The 22,633-nt window shown below is 41.8% G+C and overlaps 1 protein-coding gene across 1 annotated transcript in view; it reads right to left on the bottom strand.

Moving 5' to 3' along the window:
- LOC127657910 (glutamate receptor ionotropic, kainate 2-like) overlaps nt 1-22,633 on the bottom strand; it is a 375,882-nt gene that overhangs the window by 67,780 nt on the left and 285,469 nt on the right. Inside the window, exons 12-13 of the mRNA XM_052146892.1 lie at nt 13,942-14,060; nt 3,869-4,086 (exon numbers count right to left, since the gene is read on the bottom strand). Coding sequence (XP_052002852.1) covers nt 3,869-4,086; nt 13,942-14,060 — 337 coding nt within the window. The remainder of the gene's footprint in view (nt 1-3,868; nt 4,087-13,941; nt 14,061-22,633) is intronic.

Genomic DNA, 22,633 nt, shown 5'->3' with positions numbered 1-22,633 from the left:
TGGTGCAACAAAGTGGAATGTAGGTTTTTAGAACCTACACGACGAACTCAGAATCACATGCTGCATTGCATTGTGAATGACATGGCGGCGTGCAAACTGGCAATCACGACCGCATATTCTCATGATATTTTCTACCATAATTCATAATTACAAACCCCTAAAAATTATATTACATGTTTGATAATATATAATATGTCCTCCAGTGCATCTGCTGTGAAGTGTAAGTTTAATTTTTTAAATTACAGCGGGCATTAAAGAAATCATGCTGAGGGATCAGTCAGTACAGGGAAAAACTCCAGCAAAAGGGTTCAAACAAAAACAAAAATTCACAGGGAGCCTGCTCCGCTCCACTTTTTGATCATAATATCTTTTATTATGTCTTTATTATGAAGTGTCTTTTAGGAGCATTAGTTCAGGTATGATTTTACTTGTGATACATCTCTGCTATAATAAAATGTGAATATATTTAATTTTATATTTGTGTGTAACAAAATTTGTTTTAGAGAGTTTTAGAGTGTTCTTCTGCTACTACTGACTTCTCAGACTTTCTCTCTGCAATGCATTATATAGAATCAATAAAAGCAGTTTCATCAAGATGTCAATCACTCACAATGTCACTCAATATCTCAATACATAAGCACCTGCTCATAAAAGCATATGTGTTCAGCTCTAATAACATCTGCAATTCCTTTAGGAAATCTGACTGCTATTGATTATATTAGTTGTCAGGAGTGCTTTGAAAGAGCCTCAGATTGCACAAATCTGCACTATCCTGCTATCTTCTAATCTGTGTGTACTATCTGCCCTTTTTCATTCATTTTTGACCTGGTTTTGATCTGAGGAAACAACTAAATCCTTTCCATAGTTATAAGAACTTTGTTAAAATGAAACACTGTTTGTAACCCCTTTAATTGGCAAGATATTCAAAAGAAAATGTTTATAAAATAAGTATGTAGGACAGGACTTCCGTAAAAAAAAAAAAAAGTATTGGATAGTGAATTAATGATTATAATTATTTTTTAATAACATGTGCTTTTAATTGTTATATTTGTTATATTTAATTGTAATATGACTAAATATGCGTAGGGATTTACCAGGAAAGTAAATAGGGTTGTACATAATACAATTTTGACTGTCACAGACATTTAAGTGTCATGTGATCATGTGCATGGCCCTTTGGGACAGAAAAAATGCAGAGATTTCACACATACAGGCACTAATCCTGCGCCTTCATAAAATGCCTCCAATCTTTGTCACCTCAAGCAGACCATGGCAATAAAAGCTCTGACATGCACCCTCAGTTATGATGTCAAGAATAACGTCTTCATCATCAAAAATGTAGCTTTTTATAGCATACTTCCAACCCATTCTCATTCCCTAAGCATCCCATTTTGACGCTTGTGCAGAAGCAATCCATGTCTGCATGATGACGTCAAATGTTCCCCCTGGCGTCCTCTTATTGACGGTGTGAGAAACCCCATTGTTTTCAACGAGAAACCTTTGTCGTCAGTTATCAGTCTTTCAATATTATTTTATGTGCTTAACCTCAATGTTTTATAATACTTATGATAGTATAATGAAATATTACACTAATATATTTATATGTATTTTAGATCCCCTAACCCAACCCCATTTTTAAACCTAACCGATAATCAACAATAAAAAAACATGAAAGAGACACTTAGATATTCATATACATTGATATACATTACAATATTTATAGATATTTTTTAAGCACACAACTGCACATTCATGCCTAAACTCAACCAGTTCTCAACAACAGAAAATACGTAGGAAGCAGATAAAGTACAGTCACGATTATTTATTTATAAAAATGCACTATAGTAATATTCCAAAACATACGATGGCATTGTGTGAGTAGTGAAATCGAAAGTTTTATTCTGTAAAAATATTCCCCCTCTGTGAAGACATCCTGATCCTGTGTCATCCTGATTCTACTGGCACATCTCATTCAAAAAATCCATGTACATCCGAACTTGAGGTCGCTGTAAACGGACACAAGACACGCGAGAGCTCATGACAATCGTTCATAAGACATGCGAGAGCCAATGACATAAGTCTCTGACGTCAATCCCATGTTATTATGTGTGAGGCAGCAAATTTTGTATGTGTTATTACGAAACTTGTGCAGGATGTGTTACGGTGGATGCCGGGTGACCGTGATCAGTGACTAAAAATTAACATTTATGTTTGTTCTTCACATAAAATTATTGTAAGATCCTGAATACGCCCGGAATGAAATGGGCCACTTCAGCAGTGCAGGATGTGTACAGACAGATTATATAGACAGATAAACAACAGATTCAATATTAATCACTGTAAATAATGTTGCTGATTTCAAATGAAATGAAAAACCATACCATGTGCATTTGTCACGATGACAAAATTCTACCCCAATGTATAATTAAACAATGCTAAAATTGTAATGCCCATCATGTCAGTTAGTTGACATGAAATGTTTCTCATTGAAAAGAATGCACTTGCCGGGTTGCATCAGAAAATGACACCAGAGGGCACATTTGGCGTCTGTAGATTAACGCACTGGGCTATTGCACAGGTGTCAGTCTTTGACGCCTTGGTAGTGAGACCGTGTTGATTCTTCAGATCCCAGTTGAAGAGCCAGATTTCACATATGGTCTATTGAACTGCTTTATTGAAGTAATTCAGATAGATCCAGTGAAGAAAACGGGACTTTCTTAGAGGATGTGTACATTAACTCTGATACCTCACATCACTGTTGCAATATAAATTGCCACGTTACTACTAAATATATTAATTTTAAATGTTTTTACTTCTCAAAATGGTGCATTACTCAAACCAACTACATTTGCGGCCATTTTCAAACAACATAATATTAGTCAGTAATTGTATATGCACAGTTTTAATCTAGCTACAGCTGTTTTTTGAGTAATTGTGCAAGAGTAAACTTGCGTAATCAAGTATATGAGACCCTGCGCCACCTCTGAGCAATTCGAGTTTTACGGATGTAGCATTTGCCATCTAAATGTGAAATGTATCTTATTATATTAAGCTCTCATTACCAGTATATAAAACCATTGGTATAATCATAAACCCCTGTAAATAGAATCCAGACATCAGAAAAAAGATAGGAAAATTAACTCGTGCTATGGACGTTACAAAAATAGTATTGAAAAACGGGGGTAAAAATCATCCAAATCATTTTGAAACCTGTAGAATTTGACCTCTGGGACATCGGTATGACATATATTGAGGCTGTAAGATTGATTGAATTCACATTGATCTTAAGAAATGGTGCTGTGCAAGATAATTAATTCATCACAATTAGCATGCGCACAACGCATAGGCGAGTTTTGGTCCAATTAATGTGTTCTGGACAAAGTGATACTACAATCTCCTTTTCTAGTTCTGTTAGTTCAACTTCATAAAAATCTGACTGGAAAGATTTCAGTCGGACAAAATCATTTACATGGCATTTTAAAAAGACATATCTATTGCTTTAGTCCAACTAACATTGGACTTTTAAAGTGCATGTAAAAGTACTGAGTTTGAGGAGTGGCAATGGTGTATACAAAAGGGGGAACAAGATAAGCAAATGTCACAAGCCAGATATGAATTCACGTTACCCACGTGCGCGGCACACCTGAATATTTCAGAGCATAAGTGTTAGCCACATGAACTAACCACAAATTCCAATATTACAAATACATCTTTTCAATGTAGCCAGCCATTGGTCTGACTGGTGGCTATGTTAGCAAGACTCTAATCAATTAAAATACATAATTACATCACAATCCTACTTAAATGTTGTCTGAAGGAGGGATGAGATTGTGTGGCAAGTACAAGTGACATGACAGCCCCAACTCACCTTAAAGAAGGTCATCGTGGAACCATCCTTCACTACCCCATATTCAATCTTGGTCTGTTTGGCCAGATCATCAGCTGAATCAATCGGAGACTCCATTCTCTCCACAGTGAGGAAGGCAGCTAGGTTGGCCGTGTAGGAGGAAATGATGATTAGGGTAAAAAACCACCAAATGCCTCCTACTATCCTGGTGGAAAGGGCTTTGGGCATGAGCTCAGATCCTAGTGGAAAGGAGCAGAGATTGTGGTCAGGGTAGAGCAGTGGTCACAATGGGAGGACCAGCACCAAGGCTTCATCTACTCATACTTGGCTCCATCACACTTTTTGAAGATTGAACAAAACCCTGTTGTAAAATCCACCTTAAGCTTGTAGCTGTTTTTTGGAAAATGGCTGCTGATATCTAACTGGACATTTGCTGGTCCAAGCAGATCAATAGCTGGTTGACCAGTCACCATGTCCCAAAAAGCAAGCTTAACCACCATAAGCTGGTATGACCAGCTAGATGCTGGTCTAATATGCTCTGCCAGCTTGGACCAATACAGTCATGACAATTCATAATAATTCACTTGAGATATTGAAATCATAAGCTATTGCACAGATTTGTAGCATATTTCTCATTCTAAACCCCAATGTTTTCTTTTTTCTGTGTTGCACAGAAGTTATTTTCCTATTAAATGAGTTAAGTTTAGGGTTTAGATGTTGGGTTACTTTTTACTATTAGGTCTGTAGTTTGGGTTAGGAGGTAATATTGAAAAAAATCTTAAGAACATGCAAAACCCAAGGAGGAGGGCGTGGCCTGGCCTTGAGGGTGCATGGCCAGCGGTGATTCAGATGATCAGCGGGAGAGCGAGGAAAAAGGGGGCCGGAGACGCCAGTTTGGGAGAGAGAGAGTCTACCATGTTGTGTGTGTCTGTGTTCATGTTTGTTTTATGTTGTTTTAAGTTTCTCATTAAACTTTATGTTGATTGTTCAGCTGGTTCCCGCCTCCTCCTTACCTATCCTTTAACTGTTACAGTTAAAGGACGGGAAAGGAGGAGATGGGAACCGGCTAAACAGTAAAAGTTAAAGGATGGGAAAGGAGGAGGCAGGAACCGGCTGAACAGTCAACATAAAATGTAATGAGAAACTCATAAAACGAATCTAGACACAGGCATACACAATGCGGCCGCATGTCTCTCTCTCCCGAACTGGCATCTCTGGCTCCCCTTTATCTCACTCTCTCGCTAATCATCTGATTCAGCACCGGCCATGCACCCTCACAGCCTGGCCACTTCCTCCTCCTCCTCTACACACCCTGATGTTTCTCTTTATTCAGTGCTACACACAGTCATTCTTCTAATACATTCATGGCTTAACTCACAATAATTAGGGTTATGTTTGGGTAAGGGGTTACATTTAGGAAAAGTCGTAATAACTTAATTTGTTGGCTCCTGGGTGTAAAAGACTTGCGTTTTTGAATGAGCCAACTTGTAAAATTTCTTACAATTTCCCCATCTCTTACTAATTATTATGACTTCTCATGAGACTTGGTTGTAATCACCAGTAAGAAACCATCTACCATTTTGAGCTGGATTGTCTAGCAGAAAAGCTAACTATGTTCTGGTCCCATGCTAAGCTGTCCACAACAAAGTCAACACTAGTGAAGGTGAGAATTATTTTATGTTGATAATTTACGGGTCAGTTTTAATAAGGAAATGTTCAATTTGAATTAGAAAATCTCAAAGTTTCACGATAAGTGACAGTCTCTGCTTTGTATTAAAGCTTATAGGAGACCGTCTAGGTTACGGATGTAACCTCCGTTCCCTGATGGAGGGAACGAGACGTTGTGTCTGAGAAGCGACACTAGGGGTCTCTCTTGAGCACCGAATACACCTCTGATCCATGAAAAAAGGCCAATGAGAAGTTGGCAGTCAGTATTTGCATACTCCGCCCCCGGACATACGGGTATAATGGCGAGGCAAATACTAGAGTTCATTCAGGATTTTTCTGAGGAGCTGGAAATGGTTCTGGCCACTACAGCGGTTCGGCTCAGTGACGTGGCCAGGGAGACACAACGTCTTGTTCCCTCCAGCAGGGAATGGAGGTTACATCCGTAACCTAGACGTGCCACTTCTGTCGCTCTCTCCACATTGTGTCGGAGAAGCGACACTAGGGGTCCAATTTAAATCCGCCATGTGCTGAGCCGTGTACGTGTTCTGCTGACACAGGAGTGGGCAGGTATTTGTTACGTGCCAAACGACCAGCTGTGTAAGACTGCACGTACCCTTCCCCATTGCCCCAAAAAAGTCGTCCGGATCCTTCTGGTTACTCTAGGCAGGGGAACAAGGCGACGCTTGCCAACCTGGGAATGGGCCAAGCCTGGCTGGGCCTCTTTTCTCTCTATGTTTCCTGCAGAGAGCAATAGACAGCTGGGGCCCTAACACGCACTGAGCGAAGGGGGTCTTACCCAATTTCCTATTCTTTCAGGGGGAAAAGACCCTGCGGAGACCACACCTACCCAGCTGGGGAGGTAAGGTGGTGAATACATCACATGTGTTTTTAGGCGACACGTGGAAGTGGCACGGTGGTAGATCCAGCCTCAGCGACGGTGGAGTTGCTACACACGGTGACCAGGGGGCAGCCGAAACTTACCCAAGGAAAACGCGGGTCTGCTCGTAAGGGAACCGTATTGCGGAAAATACACACAGGGGGAGTCCACGTAGGATTCCTCACTCTGTGGAGCACCTATTCCAGTACAGGGTAGATCTGAGTACCCGCAGTGGATTGGGTCGGCAAGTTCCTCTGCCGAACTGCTGACCCATGAGGGCTGGGGAGGAATCGACCAGGGATTCGAGTTGAGTGAATCTCCTGGGAAAAAAAAAGCCGCACAGTTTTACCTCAAGCGAGGGAAAGGGCGTATATGCAAGCGATTCACCCGGCCAGCCCATCAGCGTGTTACCGAGTTCTACTGGCTCGGACCTGAGAAAATACTAGATTGTAGTATCTCGTAAAGGTGTTGGGTGTCGCCCAACCCGCTGCTCTACAAATGTCTGCCAGGGAGGTACCCTTGGCCAGTACCCACAAGGACGCAACGCTCCTTGTCGAGTGAGCTCGGACCTGCAAGGGGGGGGCATGGCCTGGGTGTGATAAGCCAATGAAATGGCATCTACTACCCAGTGGGAAAGCCTCTGTTTGGAGACAGCGTTTCCATTCCGCTGTCCCCCAAAGCATACAAAGAGCTGCTCAGAATGTCTGGGTGCGGTCCAGGTAGGTACGCAAAGCACAGCAATGAAGGGGCTGGGTCTGCCTCCTCCCAGGGCAGCGCTTGCAGGTTCACTACCTGGTCTCTGAAGGGCGTGGTAGGAACCTCGGGCACATAGCCCGGTCGCGGTCTTAGGATCACTTGAGTGTCTGCCGGACCGAACTCCAGGCAAGTGTCGCTAACAGAGAACGCTTGCAGGTCCCCGACCCTCTTTATGGAAGTGAGCGCGATCAGCAGGGCAGTCATAAGAGAGAGAGCATTGAGTCCAACTGATTCTAGCGGCTCGAAGGGAGGTCTCTGGAGGGGAACAGGCTTGGCCGGGAGGGATTTGACCTCCGGGTGCCTCTTAGGAACCTGATGATTAAGTCGTGCTTACCAAGGGACTTGCCGTCTACAGGGTTGTGGTGAGCTGCGATAGCAGTGACATACACCTTTAGGGTGGAAGGGGACAGCCTCCCCTCCAGCCTCTCTTGCAGGAATAAGAGCACTGACCTAACTGTGCACCTCTGTGGGTCTTCAGCCCTGGAAGAACACCATTCTGCGAACAAGCGCCATTTCTGGGGTAAAGCTGCCTGGTAGAAGGGGCTCTGGCTTGGTTGATTGTGTCTACGATGGTAGGTGGTAGACCAGCTAGATCTTCCGTGTCCCTTCCAGGGACCAGACGTGAAGTTTCCAGAGGTCTGGATGTGGATGCCTTCCTCAGTGGAATTCGGGGAGAGGGGCTGTCGCAAGGAGCACAAGGTCCGAGAACCAGGCCCAGTTGGGCCAGTAGGAAGCCACTAGGTGTGACTTGTTCCTCGTCCTCCCTGACCTTGCACAGCACCTGTGCAAGAAGGCTCACTTGGGGAAATGCATACATGCCAGCGCATCTGTCCCAAGGGGAGCCTCTGTTCGGCCGTACCGGCGCGGGCAGTGGAAGGTCTCTCGGGAGGCAAGCAGGTCTACCTGGGCTCTGCTGAATCGTTCCCAAATCAGCTGGACCGACTGGGGGTGGAGCCTCCACTCTCCGCTGGGTAAGCTCTGTCATGACAGAGCATCCGCTATCACATTGAGCTTGCCAGAAATGAGTTCATTTATGTAGGCCTACTCTACCGCAGTGGTGCTGTCTGACCTGATTAGGACATGTTTGTCTCGAATTAACGGGAGAAACCGCCGCAGGGCAAAGAAGACGGCCGTGAGAATGGCATTTCGGGCCAGATGACCCAGAGACAAAGGAAATAGCTCTTTTATCGAGAATTTGGGTACCGCTGCCCCGGTTCAGGGGAGCGGCAAAAGAAAAGTTTTTAAAGGAAAATTCTCCTCCCGGCCCTCCACCGGGGGACGGAGTGGACTTACCATCTCCGGAGCTAACGTCTTGGGCTCTGGGTCGTCCGTCTCAGGTGTGCCTGGGAGCCTTCCGGCTCCTCGAGGGGGTCCGTGAGACGGGGGGCATCTGCTTCCACGTGGGCTGAGAGCTGGGCCCAGGTTGAGGCGGAGCAGCTTGTCGTTTCCTCGCAGGGGGACGCCCTCGGTGAGCAGACGGGGCAGGGCCCGAGGCGGCAGGTTTGCGACTGGGCAGGATATGTGATATCACCTCCGTCTGTTTCTTCACCGCGGAGAACTGCTGGGTGAAGTCCTCGACGGTGTCGCCGAAGAGACCGAACTGGGAGACTGGGGCATCGGTCTCACGCATCTCGACCAGGTTCAGCCATAGGTGTCGTTCCTGACTGCGCCATGACCTTCGTGGCTCTGAGGGCAAGGTCGGTCGCTGAGCGCAGTTCCTGCAGCACGTTGGGATCAGGGCTACCCACGTGCAATTCTTTAAGCGCCTTGGCCTGGTGGACTTGCAGGAAGGCCATGGCGTGCAGGGCGGAAGCGGCGAGGATGTTGTCCTACAGGCCTTGAAAGGAGGTACAGGGCAACCATGCCAGGTGGTAGGGTTTCCGGGACATAGATGGAGCACAACAGCCCTATCCACCGGGGGAATACCTGTGGGCCGCTTTGCCGTCAAGGGTAGCGAGAGCGGATGAGCGTGTGGCTTTGTGATGTCGTGTGGTGAACGGTGCCCTCCACAGCGACGTCAGCTCATCGTGCACTTCCGGGAAAAACAGGACCGGGTGGGGGCCTCGGCTGTGAGCGCCGCCCGGACCCCAGGAACCAGTCATCCAACCGCGATGGCTGTGGGGAGGACGGGGGGGTTCCAGTCCAAGCCCACGCTGGCGGCGGCACGGGAAAGCATGTCGGACATCTGATCGTCAGCCTCGGCTTGGGCGTGCTGGCCCGAAGGCGGCAGCCCAAGGGAGTCATCTGTGTCAGACGCCGCGCTCTCTGATGCAGCGGCGAGCTCATCCACTTCTAGCTCTAGAGGATAGGCGAGCTGGCTGTGAGGCGAGCCGCTGTTACCTCGAGCACGGACGGGAGTCAACGAGCATGCCTGGGGACGGGTGGTCTGAGGGGGGTACCCGACGTAGCCGCACCCGCTGCCATCCCAAAATCGCTTCCAGCGCCACCCTCACCGTACTCAATCCCGTGGAAAGAAGGAGCAATGTGGGGGGCGGCTGGAGTGGCTTGCTTTCAGTTCAAAGCGAGCCGCGACCGCAACGTTGTCATGGTCATATTCTCGCAGTGAGAACATGAACCATCCACAAACGCAGCCTCGGTGTGATCGCTGCCCAGACACACGAGACAACCCTTGTGGCCGTCTGAAGCGGAGAGCACTCTACTGCATCCAGGAACTACACAGGGGCGGAAGGGCATCTTTATAAAGACGCGTCCTGAAAAGGACGTTCAACGCTCTTTTAGAGAAAATCACTCTTTTAGCGAAAATCACTCTTTTAATAACTCGTTGAGTTTTTATACTGCGCTGTCAAAGCGCCCAGGGGCAATATGCACTGCCGTGCAAGAAGAAGAATCGCCGCTGTAATGCGCCCTCAATCCAAAAGCATGCAGTAGCGTCAGCGGAATACAGGAACGGGTGTGTTTTCACGCGAACAGCATGCACAACCATCGGCTCCGAAGAAAATTTCTGAATGAACTCTAGTATTGGCCTTGCCTTTATACCCGTATGTCCGGGGGCGGAGTATGCAAATACTGACTGCCAACTTCTCATTGGCCTATTTTCATGGATCAGAGGTATATTCGGTGCTCAAGAGAGACCCCTAGTGTCGCTTCTCCAACACAACGTGGAGAGAGTGACAGAAGGGGAACATAGTTTGCTTCAGACTTTGTATTACTCTACTCAATAATCAATTTGGCTCATGGGAGAGAGTCAACATGAAGAGCCATTTTATGTCATAACCTAAGTGTAATTTTTAGTTATTCCCTAATCAAGTGGTCACCACTGTCATGTAGAGGAAATCAATCAATAGGGTGAAAAGGAGGAGATGTCAAAGGACAACAGAGCAGGGAAATAACGCATCTCTTCTCCAGTATGATGAGTCTGTTGTAAGCTTTGATCTGGCACATTGAGTCTGTAGCTAAACACAATGGAGAAGATTAGCAGTTACATCAATTGCAATGAGTTTCAATCAGGCCTACAGAGAATGGTAATGCACTAGTGATCTGCCAATCAGAGTTTGGAAATATAACTCTAGCTACAGATGTCTCAAGTGCCATTGAGAGGGGAAGAATAGAGAGAGAGATTCAACACTATTTCCTCTGAAATGCTATCAGTTCCATTGAAACACTATCAGTTCCACTGATTAAGTTGAAGTGTGTAATTTTTTTTATGTTAAAATACAGCAAGATAAATTGGGCCACTGTCAAAAAGTGGGCAGATTTACTTGAATTCCCCCTCTAGGTGCCTTGACGATTTTACTGCTTCAATACGGGACACAATGCCTTAAATACAGAATGTTTTGCCAGCAGGAAGAGTTTCACCACTATAGTACAGGGCATTGTCTGGGATGTTTTTATTTTGGCAAAAATATGGGACATTGCTTCTAATACAGGACAGTTGGCAACCTTAAAGGGAGTTACAGTGGTGGACAAAAATATTGGCACCCTTCGTAAATATGAGTAGGCTGTGAAAAAAAATCTGCATTGTTTATCCTATTGATCTTTTATTTTAAAAAATCACAAAAATCTAACCTTTAATTGAAGTTAAACAATTGAATTGCATTGGCCATAATTATTGGCACCCTTTTATTCAATACTTTCAATAATTCAATACACTGTCCTGCTGGAAGATCCAACCAGGGCCCACTGTAAGTTTCAGGCAGAGGCAGTTAGGTTTTGATTTTTTATCTTTTGGTAATTGATAGAGTCATTAATGCCATGTATCCAAACAAGATGTCCAGAACCTCTAGCAGAAAAACAGCCCCACAGCATTAAAGATGCAGCACACATTTAACCTTGGGCATTGGGGACTACTTTATCTCTGTGTGCGCCAAACCCATCTCTGGTGTTTGCTGCCAAAAAGGTCTTTTTTTGTTTCATCTGAAACAAACTGAAGACACTTGAGTTTGTGGTTTGATGAGAGCAGAGGATTTTTTTTCTTCTTGAAACCCTCCCAAACAACTCGTGGTGATATAGGTGATGTCTGATATGTTTTTAGGGACTTTCTGACCTCAAGACCCAACTCATTTCTGCAATCCTCCATCTGTGATACTTGGACATTCATTGGCCACTTGAACCATCCTCCTCACTGTGCGTGGAGACAATACAGACACACGTCCTTTTCCAGGCCAATTCTTAGCACCTCCAGTTGATTGGAACTTCTTAATTATTTCCCTGATGATGGAAATGGGCATTTTCAATGCTTTGGCCATTTTCTTATAGCCAGTACCCGTTTTGTGAAACTCAACAACATTTTGCTGCACACTACATTCTTTAGTCTAACCCACTGTGATTGATTATGGGAATGGGGCTTGTGTGTTACCTCATTTATACATATGTGAAACAGGAAGTCATGGCTGAACTATTTCATGTTCCTAGTTACCCAGGTGCCCTAAAAAAAATACAAAATATGAATGGGAAAATACTTCAGATATATTTTACTTATAACAATTTCTAATGGTGCCAATAATTGTGACCAATGTGCTCTGGAGAAAAACATTTATTTAATAATGAAATATTTCCCCTCTTTCAATTGTTTATCTTCAATTAAATGTTCGATTTTTGTGAATTATTTAAATGAAAGTTAAAAATGATAAACAATGCAGATTTCTTTTCACAGCCTTCTTTGCTAATATTTACCAAGGGTGCAAATATTTTTGGCCACTACTGTATGTCAGTTTAAATTCCTATTGGAAATATTACTGCAATTCTGCATAGTGCCGCTAGAAATTACACACTTTACCTTTAAAAATGATCTGACAAATTGTATCAATAGTGCAACAGGTGCCCTAGGGCTCACAACCAATTTAGTAAAGAAACAAACATACAATAATGTCACAGTTACAAAGAAACCAAGAGAAAACTGTCAGAAGAAGAGAGTTGAATGCTTTCATTTCAAAGTCTCACCCCACTGGACCTGAGAGACAATTTGCCTCTGACCAAACAGTTGTAATGGTGACCTTGCATAACCTGGTTGGGGCTGACTGTCATGTACCCAAGGTAACGTCATGTCCAAACACGCCATCCCACAGTTTTCTGGGGGCTGACAAGCCATGGACAAGGGAGCCTCTCTACAGTGTAGTGTTACTCGCTCATCATGATATGCAGACAGTCATCAAATGCAAACCTGCCCTCAGCCTAATGTCACATCTTTTCTTCCAAACTAACAGAAAACCCTTAATAAGTCCCAAAGACACACTACAATCATGACATTATTGGGCGATACTGTTGGCCAATTAAAACTGAATGGTTTAATTTTACAATTTTTACAGTGATACGAGATAATGTATACCCTTTACAAAAATCTAGAGATTTCATGTCAAATTTGAAGCAAACTTTCCGCAAATTCACCACTGGTCATTTTCACATGCAAATGAGCTTTGCAGAAAACTTGTGACAAATGATCCATTGTCAAAGGTTTGATGCAGGTTCACCACTACTGGTGAGGAGATGTGAACATTTTCAGCGAATCACAAGCTCATTTGCATGTGAAAATAATTAATGGAAAATCTGAGGCAAATTTGTGGCAAGTTTGTAGCTAGTTTGCCAGAACTCTAGATTTTTTGTTAGGGCTATCATGATTGTACCATTCTATATCCCCAATGTTTCTTAATTGATGGCACTGGAATCAATGTAAATACAAATAATCATGCTGTCAACGTTACAAACAACTGGTTTGCTGGTTTTAGCCAATCCTCAATTATGCTTTCTCCATTGAGTAGGTTTTACAGATAATCACAATGCAAATGTTACATGGCAACCAAATCCCAGCTGTGCTCCATTCCATTTGATAGATGCAGTGCAACCATTATCCATGGTACTATGCAAACAATAATCTGGTAACTTTTAAAACTCAACAAAACTTTACTAATCTGTACACTAATGCAACAAAAAGGCATGCAGGTTACATGTAACACTGTCCCTCTGTCATTTCAAATAATAAACAAAGACCTTTCTCAGACATCCTACAAGCATTTGTCTTAGTGTAATTCTGCAAATGTTTCTTATTAACTATAGCTCAGAAATTGGATATAACTGCTGGAACATTGAAGAGTGAAAAGAATGGTCATTATGGAAATATTCAGCATGCATAACCAATGAAACATCATCATCTAATCAAGCTTCGAACGATTCTCAAGACTCACACATCCCCATTCATACCACTAGCCAGCAACCCATTGAAACCTAAATCTACATGCACAGAGGCACCCATGCATCCCAGTGGGCCTGGCAAGTACAAGTTGGGACCCCCAGCAAAAGAGTGGGACATGTGCTAAGAGGGGCAGGCAGAGGCGTCTACCTTGCTGCATGAGAGCTCCAACTCCGAACCAGAAACTATTTAGCAGGGTGAAATTGTTTTCCACCACATCCGAGTCGGGGTTGCATGGGTGGGGGTTATACCATTCGTAGGGGCTAAACCTGTGGCAATCAACACAGAACACACACAGATGCATTTTAGTCCAATATGGTAGAACAGGAAAAATAAGAAAGGCAGGTCAACCTATAGAGATACAAGGAGACAAAAACAGATTAGTATTATCATCAGGATTATCAATCAAGATTCAGGAAGAATTTATCACAGTTGAACTTCTGAAATGGTTTAAATGTTTGTCAAATTATTATGAAATTAAGTTTATGATAATTACATGCAAATTAGAGCAGTTTAAAATCAAAATTTCAGACATGGCCAAATAGGTTAACATAAATATCAGGCAACCATACTTAAATCAATGCACCCAAACACTGACCCTCACCCTGACCCTGACTTAACCCTAGTCCTACAACCACAAAGTAAATTAAAAGAATATCTTTGGTTTAATACAAACAAAAACAACTGTTGACAGTTATGCGCTTGCAACATACTGTAGACATCCATTGAAAGTGCATTTCTGTACACACGTTGTTCTGTTTTACAAACTGCCGTACACATTAAAATGATTTTAAACTTTACTGGCCATGTATAAAAGTATGAGGAGTTATACGTTATGTTGGTGTTGACATAGATTAACAACATAAAGTGACTAATAATAAGCAATAATCATGACAAAAGAAAATTCAATATACAGTATATGTACAAACATATACAATATACATGTGCACATAAGAATGCACATACAGTATTGTTTGGCATAATTGACAGCATGCGACATATGCTGCTTACAGGTACTAACTTGTATTGAATCTTGAATATTCCTTTAAGAAGGGTTAATTAATATAGATGACCAATGCAAAAGATCTAGTCCATTCCATCATCTCCACACCCCAATGCTTATTCTGTCCTATCTCTCTCCCATATTGAAATATCCCATTTACTCCAGCTAAATATAACTGACATTACATTATTAAAGGTTGATTGGGAGACATTTAAGCATTGTGACCCAATTTTGTTTGTGCTGAAGTGGTGGAATAAAACAAATCTCAGTCAGACACTGAGAATATCTCAGCTAGTTTTTTGTTCTCCCTTAGAACAGGAGTTATTGACTTTCAGAAGCTCATATTTCACAAGATTTTCTGTGCAGTCCTTGAGCAAGATTCATAAAGTACTGGAACAATCATAGTTTATCCATCTAAAAAAGACTGCCGTGCTCTTTAAATAGCTTCGCTTCTGTATCAGACTAATAAAACAGAGTCAACACAATATATTCCCCTCACAGATATATATGTGATCTATTCAAAAACCTAGTGAAGAGGTTCAAAGGCAGCATCAAATGCAGCCTTCACTGAAAAGGCAATTCCAGAATGCCTTGTGATGAGCTCAATGAAAGAAAAAAAATAAAGAATCCAAGAAGATGGCCAAGGAGAGATATGTTGATTGTATTTCATTCAATACCAAAAAGTCTGACAAATCGTAATAATTAGTACAAGATGGCCAAATCATAAAATAAGTTACCTTGTACAAATGTTTATTTTTTTTATTTCCTTGTTAAATCGTTCATTGGTTCGTAAAGTTTAACCATATAGTTTTTCTCCTTACCCAAACCCTAAACATAACCATATATTTATTAGGAAAATAACTTCTGAGTAGCACAGAAAACATGGAAAAAGATGAGGGAAGCGTATTGCAGCCCTTACAAAAAATCCAAACTTGCCGAAAACTTGCTGCAAATTTGCCACAAGTTTGCTGCTCGTTATTTTCACATGCAAATGAACTTGTAATTCGTTACAAATGTTTGCTATAAGTTTGCAACTTTTCGCCAGTAGTGGTGAACCTCCTGAAAACCTTTGGCAACAATGGACAATTTGCCACAAGTTTGCAGCAAAGCTCATTTGTATGTGAAAATCATCATTGGCAAATTTGCTGCAAGTTCGCTGCAAATTTGCCATGAACTCTCGATTTTTGTAAGGGAGATAATTTTCACATTCAAATTAGCTTTGCAGCAAACTTGTGGCAAACTGTCCATTGTTGCCAAAGGTTTACCAGAGATTCACAACTACCGGTGGCTAATTTCGATTTTGATGGAATAAAAATCATTCCAATAAATATGGAATGAGATTGCGAATAAATTTTCAGACATTTATTTTCTTAAAATATAGTGTTGGACAGAAATATGTGATGCCTATATTGTATTGATTTTTAATATCTGTTTGTTGATTGGTTGGTCACTATGGGGATAAAAGTTGGAATTTTTCATGCAAGCCAATTCACATGATATCTTACTATTTTGCCATCCTGTAAGAATTATTATGATTTGTCATTAGATTGTGTTAGATACAAATGGTTTAATATGATAAACAGACTGTTTTTTCCCAATATGTGCATTTGTTAAATATGTTTATGATTATTAGAATGTCATGTTGTTATCTTAGCAACATGCTAACGCATACTCCATTGTCTCTCAGGTGTTTCACTTGAAACGTTCTATTTGTGTGGTGCGCAGAGATGTTGACTATGTAGTGTTTAAAATCAGCCACATAAGAGCTTTCATTTTAATTACAGTAACAGCCTTAGAAAGCTGCTAGGATGTAGACAGCAGCAACTAGGTACTTACTTTCCAGTAAAACTATATAAACATCTTTTAATTGAGAAGCAAAATGTAATTAGATATTAATGTAAGGCTTGTTTTCAGAGGAATCTAACAAAATTGGTTGAGGTTTGGTCATCCAAGTTGTCTATTTGTGATGCAAGATTTAAGTCATATGAACCGCGACCTTGCAAAGATGCGACTGTGCCACAGACCTTTCACGTTGAGGGTCTTTGTGCAAGTTCACACAATCATGAACTGTAAAGCCAATTATTAACAGCAAGTCTTAGATGGACGAGTATGGTTGTCATCTGTCTGAGTGTGCCAGCAGAGGAGAGAAGTGGTGAACAGCTTCTGTCAACGAGATGATCTCAGGTCATCTGCTCCACACAGTAAAAATTTTGAGCAAGGTCACAAGACGAGATAAATGGCAGCTGAGAAAACATTGATACTGCAGTAATGAAAAATTGTGTTTTCAGGAAGTCATCCTTCACACGACTGATCACTTACCCGATATCGCTCATGTCAGATACTGAAGACTGACATATTTAAATAGTGCTACTGTGCAGCTGCAGGATCATGGCATAATTTTGTGTTGTGGAGCTGACATACAATCCAATAAGGACACATTGGTAATCAGTGTGCTACCATAGATTACAAAGAATTACTGGATTTTTATCTTAAGTGATGTCTATAACAGGGTATTTCAAACTTGGCTCACAAGAGGGTGCTACGGGGTCTGCATAAATTCTAAATCATGTTACCATGCCAACATGTTTGCAAAATTATTTTTACATGTCTTGTATGTAACGCAGTAGTTTCCTGGTGAAGTATACATATGAGGCATAAATAAAAAAAATTAAAAACACTTGAACTATAACATGGCCTCTTTTCACAGATAAAAGGCTGCTATACTCAGCCATGACTCTCTTATTTTTGGAAGTTTACTCCTCCATTGTGTCTCCATTCCCTCATGTCCTAACTACCTCCTAGACAGAGAGTTAATTATCTAGTCAGTCAAACACAGCAGTCTGTTAAATCATCTTAAGTGTAGCCCATTTAGAAGCATATTCCACCTGGAAATGAGGGGGATCTGATAAGCACTTTCCAAGACTGGTAAAAGCATTAATCATTCTGTTAGGAGCACATATCCCCCTTTTGTTTGCCTCAGGTTTCTCTCTGCAGTAGTACTGTTTGCTAATGCAAGCATAACTATTACTATCGCTCATACTTTGGGTTATTGATTTGAACAAATCCCTAACCCTGAGTATTAAACTTTGATGTGTAACTTTTCCTGTACTGTTTGTGTAATGAACATGAATGATACAAATCTTACAACTTTTTGAGGAGGTGTGCCATCACTTTTTTAAGTGATCAGACTTATGATTTTCAGATTACATCATCTACAGTATACTTACAAGTCATATCTAGGGACAAAAATATAATTAATATAATACAATTATAATACTGGCTCTTTTTGCAGCATAGCGTCTACCCATAACACCCTTGAATCATGGCAGGGAGTTCTGCAGTGTCTAGCTTAGTCAACTTGAAATAAAAAATGACCCTTTACTTTTTAATGTACTTTCCTCTGAATCCCTCTTATTTTTCCAGTCTACTTTCCTCTGAATCCCTCTAATTTTTCCAGCCTAATCTTATGAAAATTACAAGACTATGATGACATTTTTGCAAAAAGATATGTGGTTTAATTACACGTATCGCGGCAGTTCTGGACCCATATTCACAAAAAATCCTAAGGCTAAACATAGCTTCTAACGTGTAAATTTAGCATCAACTCTTAAAAATTAGGGCCGGGTCACTCCTAATTTTAGGACTCGTAAAATGTTCATCTAAGAGTAATTCATGAAGCATTTTAAAGCTAAAACTAGCTACTTAACCCATGACAGCTTAGAAGTCCTCCTGAGGACTTCTAAATTCCTAAGAGTGACTCACAAATGATCTGTGGCATGCCTTATGTCATCAAATCACATTAAAAACGATGTTTTAGAATATTATTATGACATAACCTTTCAATTTTGACAACACTCTCTGGTCATAGGCAAAGTGAAAATCTAGGCCGTAAGGCTTTCACAAAAACAGCAGTGTGGCAGGGCGGAGGGCAGGGCGAAGTAATAATGGTGGAGACACGGCTATCATCTATTAGAGGGTGGAGGAGTGGCCGAGGACCAAGCCACGGCGTATCAGAGAACCGGCGAGTACATTTTTTCCCACTCTCTCTCTCTCCTCTCTCTCTCTCACTGCTGCTGTCCAACACGGGTTGGGATTTCCATCTCTTTTTTTAAATCTTTAGTTAATTTGGCACGTAGCCATTACAGTGTTTACAGTAGGTGCCACATTTGTTTTTGTTTCCCTTGTCCCCTCCCTCATCCAGGTAGACGGGGATGACCTGCCGGCAGACAGGGCGGAAGGCATGCCCCTCCCCAGGGAAAGGGGGGGGGGGGATGTACGTCTTGCCGGGGGCTACCCAGCCTGAAAGATCAAGGGAGAGATTTACGGACAGCTGTCCAACACCTGTGTGTGTGTTTGTCTTTTTGGTTGAGTTTTAGATTAAACTATTATTCATATTGTCAAGCCTGTTCTCAACTCTTCCTTTCCATTAATACCTTCAGAATGTCATTCCGGAAGTGGTCCTTATGTGAGCCCACCATCAGACAAGCACGAGAGCTGAGTTCATTGCCTTTACCGAGCCCATGCCGATGCAGCTCTCATGGTGACAGACTGCCCTCACTGCTAGGGCAGTTCTGATGATGGGGATGAAGATGTTTCCCTCACTGCATCGGGCGAGTGATGCCCCTTCCCCCAGCGAGGGTGAGAAGCGTGCACACGCCTCTGACAAGGAGCTTATTCATGTCTTCGCTAGGGCGAATGAAGAGCTTGGTCTTGAGTGGTCCCATCCGGATGAGCCGGACGAGTCCAGACTGGAAGAGTTGTTTTTTCAAACCGGCCGTTGTCCGCAGACCACGGTCCGGAGAAGTTCACCATTGTTTCCGGAGGTCCACATGGAGCATAAAAAGACCTGGCGTGCACCCTACTTTTCACACACTCATCTAGGTGGAGCTGCCATTCTCACCATGGAAAGAAAAGAGAAGAGGCTACTCGAAGCTACCCTTGGTGGAACTTGTGTTTGCAACCCACCTCTATCCGGCTAAATAAGCACCTTATTTAAGTATTTATATCTTAATAAAAACTGATGTGATTTTGTTATCAGAGACACATACTGATATTGATAATCAGGCTGAGTGAATAAATGAATGGGAAGGCAATATCAGACTAAGTCATGTACAAACCTGAGTGCAAGTGTCACTCTATTATTTTCAATAATACCTATACGCCTTTTGAAAGCTGGCATAATGACAGAGAGCACCATCTTTTCTTTTTTCAATATTTATGCTCCAAGAGAGCGTAGCAGTTTTTTTTAAAGACTTTCAGAAGAATTGTTAAATTGTTCCCAAGATAACATTATTGTAATCGGTGGTGATTTTAACTGTACCATAGATATCACTTTAGATAGAAATCATGAATAACCTCATCCTGGTTTTTAAATCTTTAATTAATAAATATAATTTTGTTGATTTGTGGGGAGATGCCTATCCTCAATTTATACAGAATACTTGGTTAAAGTTTAAGTCAAATAAAGTGTCTGCTGCAAGATTTGTTTGTTTTTATGTTGTGGCCTGTAATAAAGAAAGATTCTTTGGTAGCGTTATCTCACCAACTTCTATGTCAGATCATCATTGTATTTCCATGCCTGTGTATGTTCTGCTACCTAAATCCTATCAGTCACACTGGCACTTTAATAACAGATTACTGTGGGGGCTCAGCGAGTATTTGATTTTGATTCTGACTACCACCCATGGAGTTGCGAGTTCAAATCCAGGGTGTGCTGAGTGACTCCAGCTAGGTCTCCTAAGCAACCAAAGTGGCCCGGTTGCTAGGGAGGGTAGAATTTACATGGGGTAACCTTGTCAAGATCGCGATAAAGTGGTTCTCGCTCTCAATGATCGTGGATAATAGCATGAGCCTCCACATGATGTGAGTCTCTGTGGTGTCATGCACAGTGAGCCACGTGATAAGATGCGTGGATTGACTATCTCAGAAGCGGAGGCAACTGAGACTTGTCCTCCGCCAACCAAATTGAGGTTCATAACCGCGCCACCAGGAGGACCTAGTAATTAATGGGAATTCTACATGCCAATTGGGGTGAAAATGGGATAAATTTAAATAAATAATAATAATAATAATAGATTACTGCAAGATCACTTCTCTGTGCACCCCTCTCATCACTTGGGTAAGTCTTGGAGAGAGGAGAGATTTAGTTATACATCCCTAAGTCAATGGTTGGATCTAGGAAAAGTGCAGATACATTTTTTTTCCAGCAATATACTGCACATTGTACTGAAACCCTAAATAGAAAGATGATCGCCTTGGAGCAAGAAATTCTTCATCAAAACTACCATAATAAAGGGGGTGGAATATAATCAGCTGACATTATTGAAAAGAATAAGCATCTTCTAAACGATTTATTGGAAGAACATGGTAAAGAAGCCTTTGTGAGAGCACGATATGCAAAGCACAATGATATGAATGCCCCAACTGCTTTTTTTTTTGCATTAGAGAAAAAGTCAAGAGAGCAGAAACATTTTCATAAACTGAAACTTTAAAATGGTGATGAAACAACAAATCAACAAGAAATTATGGCTTCTGCAATTTCTTTTTATGAGAAACTTTATCAGTCAGAGCATTGTGATAAAGCAGTAATCGAGAAGCTTTTTCTGGTTCTTCCACAGATGTCAAAGAAAGATAAACTGGAGCTGGAGGGCTTTCCGACTTTTACTGAACTTTTAAGGGCTGTGCAGGAGCTACATAGTGGGAGATCACCTGGGTTGGATGGTCTCTTTGCTGAGTTTTACAGAAGTTTTTGGAATTGGGTTGGACAAGATTTAAATGACATTTTATTAGAGTCCTTTAACAAAGGCTTTTTACCTTTGAGCTGTCAAAGAGAAGTACTGACTTTAATCCTAAAAGGGGGGATACTGGATGTTTAAAGAACTGGTGTCCTGTGTCCCTATAATGTACTGATTTTAAAATATTATCAAAAGACTTAACCTATATGTTGAAGAAATGTATGTCAACTACAGTTCATGAAGACCAGTCATACTGTACCCCAAAATGGACAAGGGAACAATTTTTTCATGGGTTCGCTTTCTGCATATCGCGGCGCCATTTTATTGTCAGTTCTGTATAAAGCGGCGGCTCATTTATGCTGAACACGGCCATTCGGCCCGTTTTGTGGCCGACCCACCGGACCTCTCAGTTCTCCAGATGGTTAGTCCTCCCCTGATCGGCCTCAAAGTGCATCAGCCCACCGGGAAAATGCCCGGTATGCCATATTACCAGTCCAACCCTGCTAGGAACTGAACACTATATGAAGAAAATAAATTGGGAAGGATTAGTAGATAAAGGATGTAGTAGACAAAGTTGTTGAGAGACTGAAAATGGAGGTGGTTTCTCCCAAAGTTACAGAGGGAGATATTTAATTGTAAATAACTTGGTAGCTTCAATGTTATGGCACAGACTTCTGGATCCTCCAGATGTACTTATTACGATTCAAAGCCTTTGTGAATTTATTTTGGGATGGTCATTATTGGCTTCCTCCTGTAGTTTTATACCTCCCAATGATTGAAGAATGTCCAGGACTTATACGTATAGAGGCAAGGGTCAAATCAATGAGAATCCAAACATTACAAAAGCTGCTATATTGGTGGTATAAGTACCCCTGATTGCCTTTAGTTTATCTATGCTTCAAAATCTTGAAATAGATTAGATAAGCAGCTATTTTTAATTGAAAAATCTGTTCTTTCAAAAGTATATTGTCCTTGTTTTAATTGTTATGCATCTGTGCTTAAAGCCTGGCAGTTGTTTAGAAAGTTCAGAGAGGGTAATGAACATTATGGTGTTTTAGAACCATCCTTTTTAACCCACCTTTTTAAATAAATAAATAATGTCTTC

The sequence above is a fragment of the Xyrauchen texanus genome, chromosome 17 (genome assembly GCF_025860055.1).
Source record: "Xyrauchen texanus isolate HMW12.3.18 chromosome 17, RBS_HiC_50CHRs, whole genome shotgun sequence".
Classification (NCBI taxonomy): Eukaryota; Metazoa; Chordata; class Actinopteri; order Cypriniformes; family Catostomidae; genus Xyrauchen; species Xyrauchen texanus.
This window is presented reverse-complemented; position numbering and strand designations above follow the sequence as displayed.